This window comes from Haliotis cracherodii, unplaced genomic scaffold (assembly GCF_022045235.1).
Source record: "Haliotis cracherodii isolate W230 unplaced genomic scaffold, xgHalCrac1.p SCAF_3, whole genome shotgun sequence".
Lineage (NCBI taxonomy): Eukaryota > Metazoa > Mollusca > Gastropoda > Lepetellida > Haliotidae > Haliotis > Haliotis cracherodii.
Window position 1 is genome coordinate 7,551,467 of NW_027266286.1, and position 18,219 is coordinate 7,569,685.

General features: G+C 42.6%; 2 protein-coding genes across 6 annotated transcripts in view; one reads left to right on the forward strand and one right to left on the reverse strand.

The window, feature by feature from the left end:
* The window catches only part of LOC139473958 (arrestin domain-containing protein 2-like), a 142,141-nt gene that overhangs the window by 16,636 nt on the left and 107,286 nt on the right, over nt 1–18,219 (forward strand). The window lies entirely within an intron of this gene.
* LOC139475200 (serine-rich adhesin for platelets-like) lies at nt 889–3,330 on the reverse strand. Its single transcript, XM_071258453.1, has one exon. The coding sequence runs from the start codon at nt 3,328–3,330 to the stop codon at nt 889–891; it is 2,442 nt and encodes an 813-aa protein (XP_071114554.1).

The following is an 18,219-nucleotide window of genomic DNA, read 5'->3' on the forward strand; positions in this document are numbered from 1 at the left end:
AATTTCATATTACGCAACACTAATGTCACCCTGGTCTCACTGCTGCTACTCTATAGCTGACACATCCTTAAAGTCTTGAAAGTCGGAAGCTGTGGATATGCGTCTGGGAAGGGTTGGAACTGAATGGGACGAATGGTTTCCCTGGCGTCAGCAGCTTGAACAACCGAACCCTGCAATGACAGTACCTTTATGGCCATATAAAATAACGTCATGGTCTCTACCTCGCTGTAATTGTGTCTTACGCTTCTGAACTATGTGAATAGTCCATTCATCTGTCCTAGAGCCCTGGCATGGCGCTTCTATTCAGACAGTCGTTGGCATTTATGGTGGTTTACTTCCGTATATCAGTGCCTTGGTCTGATATATCTGGTTATTTCAAACCACATCTAGTCCAAGTAAGCTTCTTCTCGTCAAGTGCCATTAAAATCTATGTAACATGCCAGCGTGTCAGACGCTGTGATTGCAAGCTCTGATACTTCGACTAGTTAGCAATACGTACCACCGATACAAGAAATAACATTTGCTTCATGGATCTCCATTTAAGGCCTATTTTTTCCTATTTCTTATGAATTTGAGCATGTGTTTTAGTCGCTTTTCCTATTGCTAAAACCGATAACCCTTTCCATACTACGATACCATAAGCATGAGTTTATGAATCCATATCAAATAGTGATGATGCCAGGTGGTCTAGGTGCCATCATTTCAAGAATGTTCCAGTTATAACAATAGATGTATCCTTTTTTTTTACATGTCTGGTGATCCGGTTGGGCTAGCATCAACTTGTGTGCTCCAACTCAACACACTCCAGACGAATATAATGTTATATGGTGACATTAGGATGTTGGTTGAGATGGTGACATCGTGATGTTGATTGTGATGGTAACACCGTTATGTTGGTTGAGATGGTGACATCTTGATGTTGGCTGAGATGGTAAAACCGTTATGTTGGTTGAGATGGTGACATCGTGATGTTGGTTGAGATGGTGACATCGTGCTGTTGGTTGAGATAGTGACATCGCGATGTTGGTTGAGATGTTGATATCGAGATGTTGGTTGAGATGGTGACATCGTGATGTTGGTTGAGATGGTGAGATCGTGATGTTGGCTGAGATGGTGACATCGCGATGTTGGTTGAAATGTTGATATCGAGATGTTGGTTGAGATGGTGACATCGATATGTTGGTTGAGATGGTGAGATCGTGATGTTGACTGAGATGGGGACATCGCGATGTTGGTTGAGATGTTGATATCGAGATGTTGGTTGAGATGGTGACATCGTGATGTTGATTGTGATGGTAACACCGTTATGTTGGTTGAGATGGTGACATCGTGATGTTGGTTGAGATGGTGACATCGTGATGTTGGTTGAGATGGTGAGATCGTGATGTTGGCTGAGATGGTGACATCGTGATGTTGGTTGAGATAGTGAGATCGTGATGTTGGTTGAGATGGTGACATCGTGATGTTGGTTGAGATGGTGAGATCGTGATGTTGGTTGAGATGGTGACATCGTGATGTTGGCTGAGATGGTGACATCGCGATGTTGGCTGAGATGGTGACATCGTGATGTCGGTTGAGATGGTGAGATCGTGATGTTGGCTGAGATGGTGACATCGTGATGTTGGTTGAGATAGTGAGATCGTGATGTTGGCTGAGATGGTGACATCGCGATGTTGGTTGAGATGGTGAGATCGTGATGTTGACTGAGATGGGGACATCGCGATGTTGGTTGAGATGGTGAGATCGTGATGTTGGTTGAGATGTTGATATCGAGATGTTGGTTGAGATGGTGACATCGTGCTGTTGGCTGAGATGGTGACATCGCGATGTTGGTTGAGATGTTGATATCGAGATGTTGGTTGAGATGGTGACATCGTGATGTTGGTTGAGATGGTGACATCGCGATGTTGGTTGAGATGGTGATATAGAGATGTCGGTTGAGATGGTGATATCGTGATGTTGGTTGAGATGGTGAGATCGTGATGTTGGCTGAGATGGTGACATCACGATGTTGGTTGAGATGTTGATATCGAGATGTTGGTTGAGATGGTGACATCGTGATGTTGGTTGAGATGGTGAGATCGTGATGTTGACTGAGATGGGGACATCGCGATGTTGGTTGAGATGTTGATATCGAGATGTTGGTTGAGATGGTGACATCGTGATGTTGGTTGAGATAGTGAGATCGTGATGTTGGCTGAGATGGTGACATCGCGATGTTGGTTGAGATGGTGAGATCGTGATGTTGACTGAGATGGGGACATCGCGATGTTGGTTGAGATGGTGAGATCGTGATGTTGGTTGAGATGTTGATATCGAGATGTTGGTTGAGATGGTGACATCGTGCTGTTGGCTGAGATGGTGACATCGCGATGTTGGTTGAGATGTTGATATCGAGATGTTGGTTGAGATGGTGACATCGTGATGTTGGTTGAGATGGTGACATCGCGATGTTGGTTGAGATGGTGATATAGAGATGTCGGTTGAGATGGTGATATCGTGATGTTGGTTGAGATGGTGAGATCGTGATGTTGGCTGAGATGGTGACATCACGATGTTGGTTGAGATGTTGATATCGAGATGTTGGTTGAGATGGTGACATCGTGATGTTGGTTGAGATGGTGAGATCGTGATGTTGGCTGAGATGGTGACATCGTGATGTTGGTTGAGATGGTGAGATCGTGATGTTGGCTGAGATGGTGACATCGTGATGTTGGTTGAGATGGTGAGATCGTGATGTTGGCTGAGATGGTGATATCGCGATGTTGGTTGAGATGGTGAGATCGTGATGTTGGCTGAGATGGTGACATCGCGATGTTGGTTGAGATGGTGATATCGTGATGTTGACTGAGATGGGGACATCGCGATGTTGGTTGAGATGGTGACATCGTGATGTTGACTGAGATGGGGACATCGCGATGATGGTTGAGGTGGTGAGATCGTGATGTTGGCTGAGATGGTGATATCGCGATGTTGGTTGAGATGGTGAGATCGTGATGTTGGCTGAGATGGTGACATCGTGATGTTGGCTGAGATGGTGACATCGTGATGTTGGTTGAGATGGTAACATCGTGATGTTGGTTGAGATGGTGACATCGTGATGTTGGCTGAGATGGTGACATCGTGATGTTGGCTGAGATGGTGACATCGCGATGTTGGTTGAGATGGTGACATCGTGATGTTGGTTGAGATGGGGACATCGTGATGTTGGTTGAGATGGTGACATCGTGATGTTGGTTGAGATGGTGACATCGTGATGTTGGTTGAGATGGTGACATCGTGATACTGGTTGAGATGGTGACATCGTGATACTGGTTGAGATGGTGACATCGTGATGTTGGTTGAGGTGGGGACATCGTGATGTTGGTTGAGATGGTGACATCGTGATACTGGTTGACATGGTGACATCGCGATGTTGGTTGAGATGGTGACATCGTGATGTTGGTTAAGATGGTGACATCGCGATGTTGGTTGAGATGGTGACATCGTGATACTGGTTGAGATGGTGACATCGTGATACTGGTTGAGATGGTGACATCGTGATGTTGGTTGAGGTGGGGACATGGGGTTGTGGGTTAGTAAGATGAGATGATGATATTATCTGTAAGAGGTCCGTTTTCTGCACTCAAGTTCAAACCCTATTCTCTTTATCCTATATATATATTCATACTGACTCTAACTTTTTGAACTTTTTTTGAACCACTTGTCAATGTCCATTCTTGACTAGATCATATTTCTGTCTACTGAACATCCTTGAGGGGATTCGGGGTCAAAATGAGTCATCCCCAAGGGATTCTAACCCATGATCCAGACTAGTTGAATCTCACCTTGATATACTGTTGTAACATGCTTAATGCATAACACATATTTAATTATTGATAATAAATAATACGGACTGCCACGATATAACTGAATAATCTGTCTAGAATGTAAACCCAGTTCACCCGCCTGTCCTTCACATTCGCTTATTATTCCTGTCAGGGGGCACGGGCGGCGCCGCGATTCACTATGCAGAGTTGCGTCCCTTGGGCACGCCAGGAACCTATGATTGTGGGTTCGAATCCCGGTTCGCCCCAATTATGTTTCTAGGTTTGTCAGCACCATACCCGTGCTCGTGGGTTTCACCGAAGAGGTAAACGTCTGAGACCTGCATCTCTTCGGGCTTTCCTCCCACATTAAGCTGACACGCCGCGATAAAACTGGAATACTGTTAAAAGCGGCGTTAAACCCAACTCACCCACTCACTCACTATTATTCCTGTCAACACAACTGATACTACTATAATGAAATTATTTGACCAATCAGGGAACATCTACTCCGACCAATCAATCCTGAAATAATTTGGCTGTTTAACCAATCAGAGGTTATTGAACCTAACATTTATTCCTCAATATACATTGTTTGGCCACAGCAACTTGATGTCCTGGGTCAGCATGGGAATCCACTCAACTACACCGATAGGGCGCTCATAACAGTACATGATAACGGCCCTCGCTATCAATACCAGTGATTGCCGAGATTCTGATTGCAATCCTAACATACAAATATTGGCAATATATCGACGAGCCGGGACCCATACTCGTCGCTCCGTTGTGGAGGGAGGCTAGCAACTTCTGGAGTGTAAGTAACACGATTCAATGTTGGATTAGAGGGAGCGATATTGATGACGACAATTGTGCAGGATTCTTGCTGTGTAAGCCTAACACAACTGGGGCGATAATGATCACCATTGAACAGCAAATTTGCACATAATAACATTAGCTGAGCGTTATCGCATTTCCCCATGCCTCTAAACACGATCTGGCGACAGTTGGAGACTCACGGTGATGTGTAATAGCTTGTCAGAGCAAATCTCCATGGACGGGTCGGTGCTGCTGGTGGACAAGATATTTCATTAAGGGAGGTGCGTTTGGACGTGTGAGAGTGTGAGAATGTTCTATTTGGTGATGTGCCATCTTTGGTGCCTTAGGGAAAGTTGTGGAGACGTTCGGTGATTGGTGAACCTCTCGGTTTTAGAAGAATAATCTTTTACTGTTTCCTCATAATGTGTCGCGTTTTGCTCAGCCATTCGGCGACAATGGGGCTTCATGTCTGTAAAGTGTGAGTGAGCTTTCAAAATGTTTGATGGTAGACATGTTGAGGACATTTCCACATTTGATTCATCGGTGACAAAATGATGCCCGTTTTTTTACTTGTACCAAATGGTCCCGTGTTTTTTAGGTGAATTTTGCCTTGCCTTTGCATGTGTTTATGACGGGCTCCACCGGTCAGGGAGGATAAGTCCCCATTTTCGCGAACACTTGGCATCATCATTAGTTGACAGAGATCCATATACACATGATCATGTTGCAGTCGGAATCGTACTCTTGGCAATAATGGAAATGGCTTGTTGCTTTCATTAATGCTTCTATTTATTGAACTTGCCATTGCGTGTCAGGGGAAAGGTCGAAGGTCACAGGTTTAAGATGCTTATCACTTCGGCGACACTTTCTAGTACAGGTATGGTGCCATGGCATGACCCCAATTAGAGGGAGTCCACATTTCGAACCTTTGATCATGAGATCCTGGCACGAGTAAGAAACGTGAAGCTGCACAATTAATTGTGTTCCTTTAGATTTCGTGTTTACTAATTCAAGGCGTACAGTCGTGTGTTTGTGTGGATGGGATGGTGAGTGGGGGGAGGGTGTGTGGCTGCTTGTACTAGTCCGGACTAATACCGATTTCATAATGCTAGCCTACTAAGATACCATGCCGCCGTATAACATGAATACCTCTCTCAGACACAGCATACTGACTCCGAGCCGACCAGTCCTTGTTTTAGTCCTATAATGCCGGGCGCCAGGCAGGGTAACAACAAGTACAACCAGTTTAACGTCTCTTGCTATGACGCAGACGCTCTCCCACTAGGACACGGAGGTGGTCTTTGAAGTGATAACCGGCAACTGTGATGAGATACAATGGTAAATAGTAATTAATATCACGGCGGACTAAGGTCGGATTTCAGGAAAACCAGTGCGGCGACAAGTAATCAACCAGGTCACACACCGGAGCCACTCGAGTCTATTAATTATTTAAGTCATCTCTCATAACAACTGTGTGATATTGGGGATCTGTCTGTATCCTGTTCTCAAATTCACTGGGTGGTTGACAATGTATTACGTATAGTGGTACATGGGAGGGGGTCTCGAGTACTATAGGTTGTGGCAGGATCACTCAGGGTACATTTATTAAGCGTCCCGCGTTAGGTTTTATACGTCGACCCTTACCGACATGTTTTAATATGACATTGTAAAAAAAATAAAACAAATGCAAAACAGACCTGAAACTGCTGTTTGGTTGAGTTGAGCTTAAATTGTGCTGTGTCACGTAACTATCATTGACTCGGAAAAAGCGTGAGGCGTTTTGCTTCGAAGCGGGGTAGAAGGATTTATTCTGCCTCTCGGAAATCCAAGTACAGCCTGTTTTGTTCGTGGCGGGGTATAGGGGATTTATTCTCCCGCTTAGAAATTTCTTTCCCTCAAAGGGAGGATATATTGTATTTTATCAAGATCACGTTGACCGATCAGATCTCATCATTCTGACATGGAGGCATGGTAAATTGCTTTGTCCATTGTCAGGATTAGGAACGTTTGTTGATACAATTCCGCCCATCTGTTCTGAAGAATCCTGATCCACTTTACTTTCCCCGAATTTTGCCATTTCCTCGTTCCGTCATAAATTAATCGATCCGATCTTTCTTCGGATCTTCGGGAATTGCTGCCATGTAGATTCCGTATGTGCGAATAGTGAACATATACGGACCGGAGTCTCACTTGTCTTTAAAAAATATTATTTTGCACAAAAATCTATGACACTTCACAATAATATTTGGCACAAATGCCTGCAAGAGTGATTTTATACTTTTTATCTCTTTTCTCACCAAAGAACATATAATGCATGATATCCCTACATGTGTACTGTTATGGAAGAATATGCATGCCGTGTCATGCGGGTATATAATTAATTATATATGGGATGTATGTGCAAATGTGCCAGCGTGGTAGTCTAGTTGCTGTGTTATTGATGACGGGAATATTCGGATGCAGGATGCTCGTGTCACGTAACGATCAACTAAGTCTCCCCATTAGCGTATATTATATCAATTTGCTTTAACCTTGTATTGTCATTGTGCGAGTTGGCGGTCGCACGTCTCGCATCATGCAAGGTGTTGTCCTGTACAGGGCACCGTTTGCCACTGACCGATATGAGTGAGTGAGTGAGTGAGTTTATCTCCGCTTTAAACTGTTATGTCACGACGTGTCAGCTTATTGTGGGAGAAAAGCCAAAAGTGTTCCTTAGTAAAGGGAGCTGCGGGAGAAGCAATTAACATTTTCTGATCGAATGAGTGGTTTGTTTATTTGTTTGTTTGTAGGATGTGGTTATATTGTAGCACTGTGTGTGGCACTGGAGTAGTGGCTAAAAGTTACCGCGTGACACAAAGCGTAAAGCATTAGTTATCAGTGGTTCTTTGTGTAATATTCATGTCTCCATCAGTGGGAATGCACTCACTCACTCACTCACTCACTCACATACCCACCCACCTACCCTCTCACCCACTCACTCACTCACTCACTCACTCACTCACCCACCCACCTACCCTCTCACTCACTCACTCACTCACTCACCCCACCAACCCACCCATTCACTCACTCACTCACTCACTCCACCCACCCACACACCCACTCACTCACTCACTCACTCACCTACCCTCTCACTCACTCACTCACTCACTCACTCACTCACTCATCCACCCACCCACCCACTCACTCACTCACTCACTCACTCACTCATTCACTCACTCACCCCACTCACTCACTCACTCACTCACTCACTCACTCACTCATTCACTCACTCACTCACTCACTCACTCACTCACTCACTCACTCACTCACTCATCCACCCACCCACCCACTCACTCACTCACTCACTCACTCATTCACTCACTCACTCACTCACTCACTCACTCACTCACTCACTCACTCACTCACCCACACACCCACTTACTCACTCACTCACTCACCCACCCACTCACTCACTCAGCGTAAGAGCAGGTCAATAAGGGTCACGTGGTTATGATGCATGATCTGGCTGCTAGTGTCACATCGTACCCAATGCCGTCCACCACTGCTTGTCTGGTTCACACTCAACTATTTACCAGGGAGGAGCGGGGAATCACATTCATTCTCTTGTTCCTTCGCAGATCGTTGTATGTAGGAATCATGATAGTCACAAGTGCGTCGAATATACGACGTGTTACGTCACTATTGCCTGCAGAATATAATGTTTTCTGTCTGGTATTTTTTTGCCAAACACGCCTGTCTGTTGCATGACAGCTGTCGTACACGGCTGACGATTTTTTAACACGAATCAATCGGCGTGGGTAGTTTTGTTTCTAGGTTATTGATGATCGGGTTATGCGATTGCAGCTACTCGGTGTCACATAACGGTCAGATATATAGGTCTTCCCATTAGCGTGCACAATTACCATGGCCCGTGTATCGGGATAACTTGATTTTCATACCTTGAAGCACGCTCAGGTGACGTATTGCCCTACATACACAAGGTGTGGTCCATGCATGGGGGCCATTCACTGACGGTTGATGGTGGGCTTGGGAAAACATTGGAGTGTGGGTTCAGATGGTGACATTGGATTGTGGGTTCAGATGGTGACATTGGATTGTGGGTTCAGATGGTGACATTGGATTGTTGGTTCAGATGGTGACATTGGTTTGTTGGTTCAGATGATGACTTTAGATGGTGGGTTCAGATGGTGACATTGGATTGTTGGTTCAGATGGTGACGTTGGATTGTTGGTTCAGATGTTGACAGTGGTTTGTTGGTTCAGATGATGACAGTGGTTTGTTGGTTCAGATGGTGACAGTGGTTTGTTGGTTCAGATGTTGACATTGGTTTGTTGGTTCAGATGTTGACATTGGATTGTTGGTTCAGATGATGACTTTAGATGGTTGGTTCAGATGTTGACAGTGGTTTGTTAGTTCAGATGGTGACATTGGTTTGTTGGTTCAGATGATGACATTGGATTGTTGGTTCAGATGGTGACATTAGTTTGTTGGTTCAGATGGTGACGTTGGATTGTTGGTTCAGATGATGACTTTAGATGGTTGGTTCAGATGTTGACAGTGGTTTGTTGGTTCAGATGTGACATTGGTTTGTTGGTTCATATGGTGACATTGGTTTGTTGGTTCAGATGATGACTTTAGATGGTGGGTTCAGATGGTGACATTGGATTGTTGGTTCAGATGGCGACGTTGGATTGTTGGTTCAGATGGTGACATTGGTTTGTTGGTTGAGATGGTGACAGTGGTTTGTTGGTTCAGATGATGACTTTAGATGGTTGGTTCAGATGGTGACAGTGGTTTGTTGGTTCAGATGTGACATTGGTTTGTTGGTTGAGATGGTGACATTGGTTTGTTGGTTCAGATGATAACTTTAGATGGTGGGTTCAGAGGGTGACATTGGATTGTTGGTTCAGATGGTGACAGTGGTTTGTTTGTTGAGATGGTGACATTGGTTTGTTTATTCCGATGGTAACATTGGTTTGTTGGTTCAGATGGTGACATTGGTTTGTTGATTCAGATGGTGACAGTGGTTTGTTGGTTCAGATGGTGACAGTGATTTGTTGGTTCAGATGGTGACATTGGAGTGTTTGTTCAGATGGTGACATTGGATTGTTGGTTCAGATGGTGACAGTGGTTTGTTTGTTGAGATGGTGACATTGGTTTGTTTATTCCGATGGTAACATTGGTTTGTTGGTTCAGATGGTGACATTGGTTTGTTGGTTGAGATGGTGACATTGGTTTGTTGGTTCAGATGGTGACATTGGTTTGTTGGTTGAGATGGTGACATTGGCTTGTTGGTTCAGATGGTGACATTGGTTTGTTGGTTGAGATGGTGACATTGGCTTGTTGGTTGAGATGGTGACATTGGTATGTTGGTTGAGATGGTGACATTGGATTGTTGGTTCCAATGGGGACATTGGATTGTTGGTTCCAATGGTGACATTGGTTTGCAGGTTGAGATGGTGACATTAAATGGTAGATTTAGATGGTGACATTGGGATGTTGGTCGAGATGGTGACATTGCTTTGTGGGTTCACATGGTGACATTGGCTGGTGGGTTCAGATGGTGACATTAAATGGTGGATTGAGAATTTTACATTAAGTGGTGGGTTTGGATGTTGGCATTAAATTGTGGGTTTGGATGTTGACATTAAATTGTGGGTGTGGATGTTGACATTAAATGGTGGGTTTGGGTGGTGACATTAAATGGTGGGTTTGGATGGTGACATTGGGGTGTGGGTTCACATAGCGGTTTGTTGGTTGAGATGGTGACATCAGGGTGTTGGTTGGGATAGTGACATTGGGATGTTGGGTGAGACGGTAACATTGAGTTCTGTGTTATGTCATGTTTCAGGCTGAAGTGATGACATTAGGTTGAAATGGTGACATTAGGATGAGATGATGACATTAGGTTGAGATGTGACATTAGGATGAGATGTGACATTAGGTTGAGATGGTGACATTAGGTTGAGATGGTGACATTAGGTTGAGATGTGACATTAGGTTGAGATGTGACATTAGGTTGAGATGGTGACATTAGGTTGAGATGTGACATTAGGTTGAGATGTGACATTAGGTTGAGATGGTGACATTAGGTTGAGATGATGACATTAGGTTGAGATGTGACATTAGGTTGAGATGTGACATTAGGTTGAGATGGTGACATTAGGTTGAGATGTGACATTAGGTTGAGATGTGACATTAGGTTGAGATGTGACATTAGGTTGAGATGGTGACATTAGGTTGAGGTGATGACATTAGGTTGAGATGGTGACATTAGGTTGGGATGATGACATTAGGTTGAGATGGTGACATTAGGTTGAGATGATGACATTAGGTTGAGATGTGACATTAGGTTGAGATGTGACTTTAGGTTGAGATGGTGACCTTAGGTTGAAATGGTTACATTAGGTCGAGATGGTGACATTTGGTTGAGATGGTGACATTAGGTTGAGATGGTGACATTAGGTTGAGATGGCGACATTAGGTTCTGTTCTCAGAAGGTTTAGCGTTACGGTGGTGGAATCTAGTTGACTCCTTACAAAATAGATGGCTGACACACCTCCCCTCCATACGAGCAAAGGTTCATACAAGATTTATAAACCTTAGTGACGTCATCTTGTAGGTTTAAAGGTTTCTTCAAAGAGTGGAAAGCCTCCAAACTCAGTTGCCTGTATCCATGCCTGAAAACTTTCTAACTTAACTGAAAAGTGTAACATCACCACAAATATATGAACACGATCTAATATGCATCTTATGTTCATTTTGACAATTTAACTATCAAGATTATTTTACTTTAGTAGATTATTGAAAGGGTGTTCAGTCTGACATGTCAATTACTTCAGTTGTCTGCATGCTGCACGTGGTCTTTCTCTCGCCCGCTTTCGTCGAATTCGTTTTATACCGCGACTTCTGTATTGTGTCACTGTAATATATCCCGATGGTTTAATATTCCATCTGGTATTTCTTGTATTTAGATGGTTCATAAGTCAATTAAAACATTCCTCCTCTTGAGTTGTAATATACAACTTCGAACTCGAGAAAAGCCCTCTGGCCCCCGGGCCTTTTCCCTAGAACGCGGTAAAAAGATGGGGGTCGTGGTTTAACCATAACTTAATATCCTCAGTTACATGAGGAAGGAATTTGCAAAGAAATTGGTATTTGAAATTATTTGGATCATATTCCCAAAATCTGCTCGGACGCTATCGCTTCGCGAATAAAGCGGCCTGGCCCTTCACTGGGAGGGGCGCACGCCATTAAATAATCTCCGATGAACTGACTGTTATCGTGGTGTAACGCTCCACCTGAAGTCATCGGTTAGTTTCATTCTATGGAATCGATAAGTGTCATATTCCACCATTTAGAATCGCTGCATCACTTAACGCCGGCGCCTGTACGACTGTAATAGGTTAAAAGGTACGTCGACAGGTCTATTGTCGTCATGTCCGTTAGTTATGCACACTGTAGTTATTACAACATGGCGTTGGATATATGTTGGTATATATACTGAACTAAACAGTTAGGGATCATGATTATTTTATCAATTTTATTTTGTAGTGGAGACTTTCACCCAAACTATTTACGATCCTAAACATATTTGTTCCCCTTATTATATTGTGTTCATTTGGAAATACATTACTCAAACCTGTCTCTTGTTTTCTTTGAGTATTGAAGATATACTTGTGCTTTAGTGAGGTTAAGGTGGATAGGAATGTTAGGAAAATAATAATTCTTGCAAAGTCATGTCATGCCTTTAAATCTCATGTTCTTAACACAACTGAACTTTTGGTGAGGGGGGCACGAGTGGCCCAGTCGTCTATGGTTCCGCGATTCGCTCTGCAGAGTTGCGTCCCTTGGGCACGCCAGAAACCTATGATTGTGGGTTAGAATCTCGGTTTTCGCCCCGATTATGTTTTTTGGTTTGTCAGCACCATACCCGTGCTCGTGGGTATTATCGAAGTTCTAAATGTCGGTAGAGTAGCGGTCGGGTGGCCTAGTGGTTAAAGACCGGGGTTCGATTCCTGACATGGGTACAATGTGTGAAGCCCATTTCTGGTGTTCCCCGCCGTGATATTGCTGGAATGTTGCTAAAAGCGGCGTAAAACCATACTCACTCACTCACTCACTCACACACTGACAAGTGAAAATTGGCACTTTGTGTTCTGGCGATTAGGTGCCTTGCTCTGGCGGTGTGGGTTCGAATCCCGGACCGGAATCAACCCAAAAAGGTACGAGGATCTGTTCTTTACCAAGAAAGCGTTATCCAAAAGTTAACATTTGTTACATTCGACCACTCACTCACTCAGATACCAAGGTGGTCTTCGTTGGGTCATCACATATCATGTGGTACAGGTGTTCCCATCAAAAGCAAGACTGTATAAAAAAAATATAAGGAACACAATAATATGGAGACGAATAAGAGATTTGTTTGTTTTTTCTGGTGCTCATTTTAAATCTAGTAATTAGTGGCTTGTGTGTGAGAGAGACTGGCTCTGCAGTGGAAGCAATCATTAAGTGTTGGATGAAAAGCTTTAGTTATTTATGTTAATAAGGGCCGTGATTACAACCATGATATGTTGTGTCATGTGATAGTCACGTGCATGGACATTTTCGAATATGGCAACCTCTGAGTGCTTGCCGATATTCCGTTCATGGCTCATCGAACGGGTGACAGTTATTGCCCTTTTGACATTAACATTAGACGTAACATACTTATCTTAAGTATGAACGTACAGGTGGTTAACCTGTTATATCATTGTTGTTATTACCTTGAGGATACATATCAAGTCGACTGTTCATCTGATTAACAGATGGAGTGAGTGAGTTGGATTTAACGCCGCTTTTAACAGTATTCCAGTTATATCACGGCGTATCAGCTTAATGTGGGGGGAAACCCGAAGTGATGCAGGTCTCAGACGTTTACCACTTCGGTGAAACCCATACACGGGTACGGTGCTGACAAACCTAGAAACATAATGCCCCCCTCTTATACTGACTGATTGTTTAATATTGCTGGAGTAGTGATACGAATATATGCAACTTAGTAGTGGAACAATTAATAGTAACGTTTCTTACCTTAGTGAATAAACAGTGAGTTATCCGTCAGCCACAGAGTGATGTGCATTTATGCCTGTTCTTGCTGCTATATATAATCATATTTTCTGATAAAAAATGATAAAGATGATATTGTGTCTCTATCCCGACAGAATTATATAATTTATTTTGACCGATGCATTGAAGGTGTTTATGCGTGAAGTCTTTGATCTCCAAATATACACTTGAAAATTTAATTTGACCAAAAAAAATACAAAATTGTTAAAACATTAATAGGCTGGAAGCAGTCGCTAAACACTGCAAACTTAAGATTCAAAACATAATTATGTTACCCGATATGAAATACATCACCACCGAATAATCATTTCTTGTTTGCTTCATTTATAGCCGGGGGCGGTGGGGTAGCCTAGTGGTTAAAGCGTTCGCTCGTCACGCCGAAGACCCGGGTACGAATCCCGACATGGGTACAATGTGTGAAGCCCATTTCAGGTGTCCCCCGCCGTGATATTTCTGGAATATTGCTAAAAGCGGCGTAAAACCAAACTCACTCACTCATTTATAGCCACCATCAAATATGGCTGTATACTTTCGTTTGCCCGGAGGTAAAAGTATTTATTGAACCATATACCAATATTACTTAAGTATCACAATATGTTATAGAGTAGTACAATACTATAGTGGTAGTTAACACGCCATCGATCGTCATGAAATCTCCATGGATGAAGGAAGAACGAGTACAAACCTATGTTATTTAATTACGTTATTGAATCACATTGCATAAACCATTGTCTCTATTGTTAAAATACCATAGGCGTGCCGTCGATAAAACCAGATCGTTGTACTTCCATATTAAGGTGAGTGGATAATCTTTACTTACATTGAGTGGTAATTACTTATTAACGTCATTAGTACAACATTCTTACCAACTCGAATACGCAACTGTAACTAAACTTCGATTACAGTTTTATGCGAGAACAGTGAGTAGTGGGAGAAGGTCGATACTGTCAGAGGCTATCTGGTCCCCTCGTCCATCAGTGCCACCGCCAATAGCATCGACCATCACTCCCGCACCACGACGCCAACGCCACTGTTACATTGTATATCGAGCTGACGATTACAATTAGATTGGTGCAAAACTCCGAGTATATGTGTGAGTGTTTGATTAAGCGTGTATTGAGTAGGGAATCAATAAATAGATACACGTATTGTTGTTGATGTGTTCAGTGTACAGGTCACCGTGACCTGGAAGTTCTCTGTGGTGTCGGGTGTATTCTGTGCAGGACTTCTGTATCCGGTTGCCGAACACCTGTTTATAATGTACTTATCGCATTGTCATATAATAGGGGGTCGTTAAAATAATTAACATATATATGATATTGATCATATTTTGTCAAGCTGTAAATTCAGTTGAATATTAAGTGGGTTAATTGTTTTATTTACTGTAGGTGAATATGTTTAATTGTTTGTTTGCTTGTTGTTTAACGCCGCACTCAGCAATATTCCAGAAATATGAAGGCGGTCTGTAAATAATCGAGTCTGGACGAGTGAGAATGTGAATATGTGGATGCGCAGTATGGATGTTGTTGTTGTTGCTATTGTTGTTGTTGTTGTTGTTGTTGTTGTTTCTTATCAAAATATGTTTTGATAGACACGAGGAGAACCGCTTTGGTGTAAATTCAGACAGCATGACCACCAACTAGGAAGTTCAATTGTGAATCTGCACTGATGATAGACCAGATATTCACAAGCTGGTGTTTTGCACATTCCTACAAGATACATGTGTAATTTATATTACCGTATTCGATGTAATAAACGCCCAGGGCGTTCTCAAAATAAGAAAAAGGGGGCTCTTATAAGAATATTATATTAGTTAAAAAAAAACAGTTAAAAGATAAATTTCGTGGTTTATGCTGACAGCCTGAAATGTTTATGTACAACAAATATATTTATCCAGAATTTAATTGCCAATAATTAAATGTGCATAGAACACATGAGTGCATATTTTACGCGAATAAAAGAGTCTTGTGTACATTGATCAATCAGAAGGGGTGCTAATTGGGATTGTTCACTGGCAAATATATTAGCAAATATCGCCGTGGGCGCTTATTAGAGCGGGACGCTTATTACGTCGAATGCGGTATTGATAACATTTTGGCCGTCACGTCCACATCAATGAACCTTGGATGCCTGAATCCGCTGATCGTGGGTTCGAGTTCCATGTTCACCGCGATTATGATTATTAGTCTTTCCGGTGGTTGGGTAGCCTAGTCGTTAAAGCACTAGCTCCTTATGGCAAAAGCCCGGGGTCGATCCTCACATGGGTACAGTGTGTGAAGCCCATTTCTGGTGTCCCTCGTCGTGATATTGCAGAGTTGTGTCCCTTTGTTGAAGGATCTGCCGATTAGTGGTAAGAAGTCCAGACTCCAATTATGGTACTCGGCCTGTCAGCTGTTGGTTTTCATCAACCTGCATCATTTAAGGATTTCATGCCACGTCGTGACATAATTACAATTCTTAACAAAAAAGATCGAGCATGGATTGTGGGTGGATTAACGGTCAAATAAAGGGTTCTTTATTTTCACTTCAATTGTGGAAAAACCTTGGCTTAATTTCATGATAGCCTGTAGGTTTTTCTGAGACCAATTTACCTTCGCGATTAATCCTGGCCTGTCAGGGCTAGCACATTTATCATCCAACTGTTCATATGAGGGACTTTTTACAATACTGTAATTTGAATTCAAGTCACATTTACAACCAGTTCAAAAGTACGACCTCCTTGGTTCTCATCCTCGTTAAAGTGACTTTGCCTCTCTCAACACCAAGCAGACTGATGTGGAAGTCGCGGGGTTTGACTTGGTTGATTGATTGTTGTTTAACGCCGCACTCAGCAATATTCCAGCTATATGACGGCGGTCTGTCAATAATCGAGTCTGGACCAGACAATCCAGTGACTGACATCATGGGCATAGATCCACGCAATTGGGATACGATGACATGCATCCACCAAGTCAGCGAACCTGACCACCTGATCCCGTTAGTCGCCGGGGTTCGACTTGGACTGTGACTGCGCGGTGTTGGCATTAGCCAGGAAGGCACCGGCAAATGTGGCCAACCATGAGATCAGGGACCTTATGGCTGAAACATGGCATTTTAAAACTACAGTATCATTGGAACAAGCTTCACTTCATATATATTTCAGGTACATGGCATCAAACATTTGTACTGATTTTACGACATGCGACTGTTTATGTAATAATTGAAAGAAGACATTATGCTGAAAGTTTTTGAAATAGTTTTTATTACACTACGAACTAACGACAGGAAAATAGGATATTTTTTGTACGGTCCGCACACACAGCGATCTTCACTGAAGTTAGATGACGTCAAACGTCTTTATGACGTCACAGCACAATTGTATCCTAGCACTCATAAGGTCCCTTTTCTCCTCGTGGGTCACAAATTAATTATTTGTTTTCGGATCCCTTTCTACTTGATTGGCATCTTATCATGAAAACATTATATTTTTTACGGACAACCAAGGACACATTTTATGGACGTTATATGACATTTTTTATGGACATCATAGAACACTTTATGGACATCACATGTTTTGTTGACATTATATGACACCTTTTATGGCATCATATGACGCTTTTTTATGGACGTCATCTTCTGTATTGTTTATCACGACATGTCGGAGGAGCAAGATGTAGTCTTTCAACGTCGTGACAAAGAATAGAGAAGTTGATCTTAAGTTTAATTTAATTAGGCCAAACGCGTTAATTGAAATGTATTGCCTGCTACCAAGGTGCCCTCTGTATTCATATTTATGTATTGATAACTTAGAATGTTAATAGTTATGATTACCCAGATAGCAGTCAGACTTTGGGCCAACGTTGGGCCAACGTTATCACTTACGTTGGGCCAACGTCTGAATGAGTGAGTGAGTGAGTGAGTATGGTTTTACGCCGCTTTTAGCAATATTCCAGCAATATCACGGCGGGTGACACCAGAAATGTGTTTCACACATTGTACCAATGCCAGGAATCGAACCCAGGTCTTCGGCGTGACGAGCGAACGCTTTAACCACTAGGCTACCCGACCGCCCCGCCAACGTCTGAATGCTAACCGGGTATATGCATAGAAGATGTCGTTTTGCAAAACAGACAAAGTTAGCTTGATGACAGAACAAACACAGGGTTTACATATAATTTCCATCTCCTTTCAAACTATGTTTTATCCCTTTGGGGGTATGGAATTAGTCATACGAAATTTGAATGTGAAATGTATAAAATTTACATTTTAAAAAAAATATATAAATATTTTTTAGAATGCCTTAGGGGTTATCTTCTACAAAAATAAACACCCATGCATAGAAAAACTTCAAAGAAAACATATTACATAACCCATTAGTGATAATGGATACTTGTCATTTATGTCGTGTCGATAAACGCAGTTCTGTTGTGGCGTATGTAGGTCAAGTAGAACTTAAGGTATAGCTCGTTTAAACAAAAGAAAAGACTTTGACCTGATTACGATCTGTGTT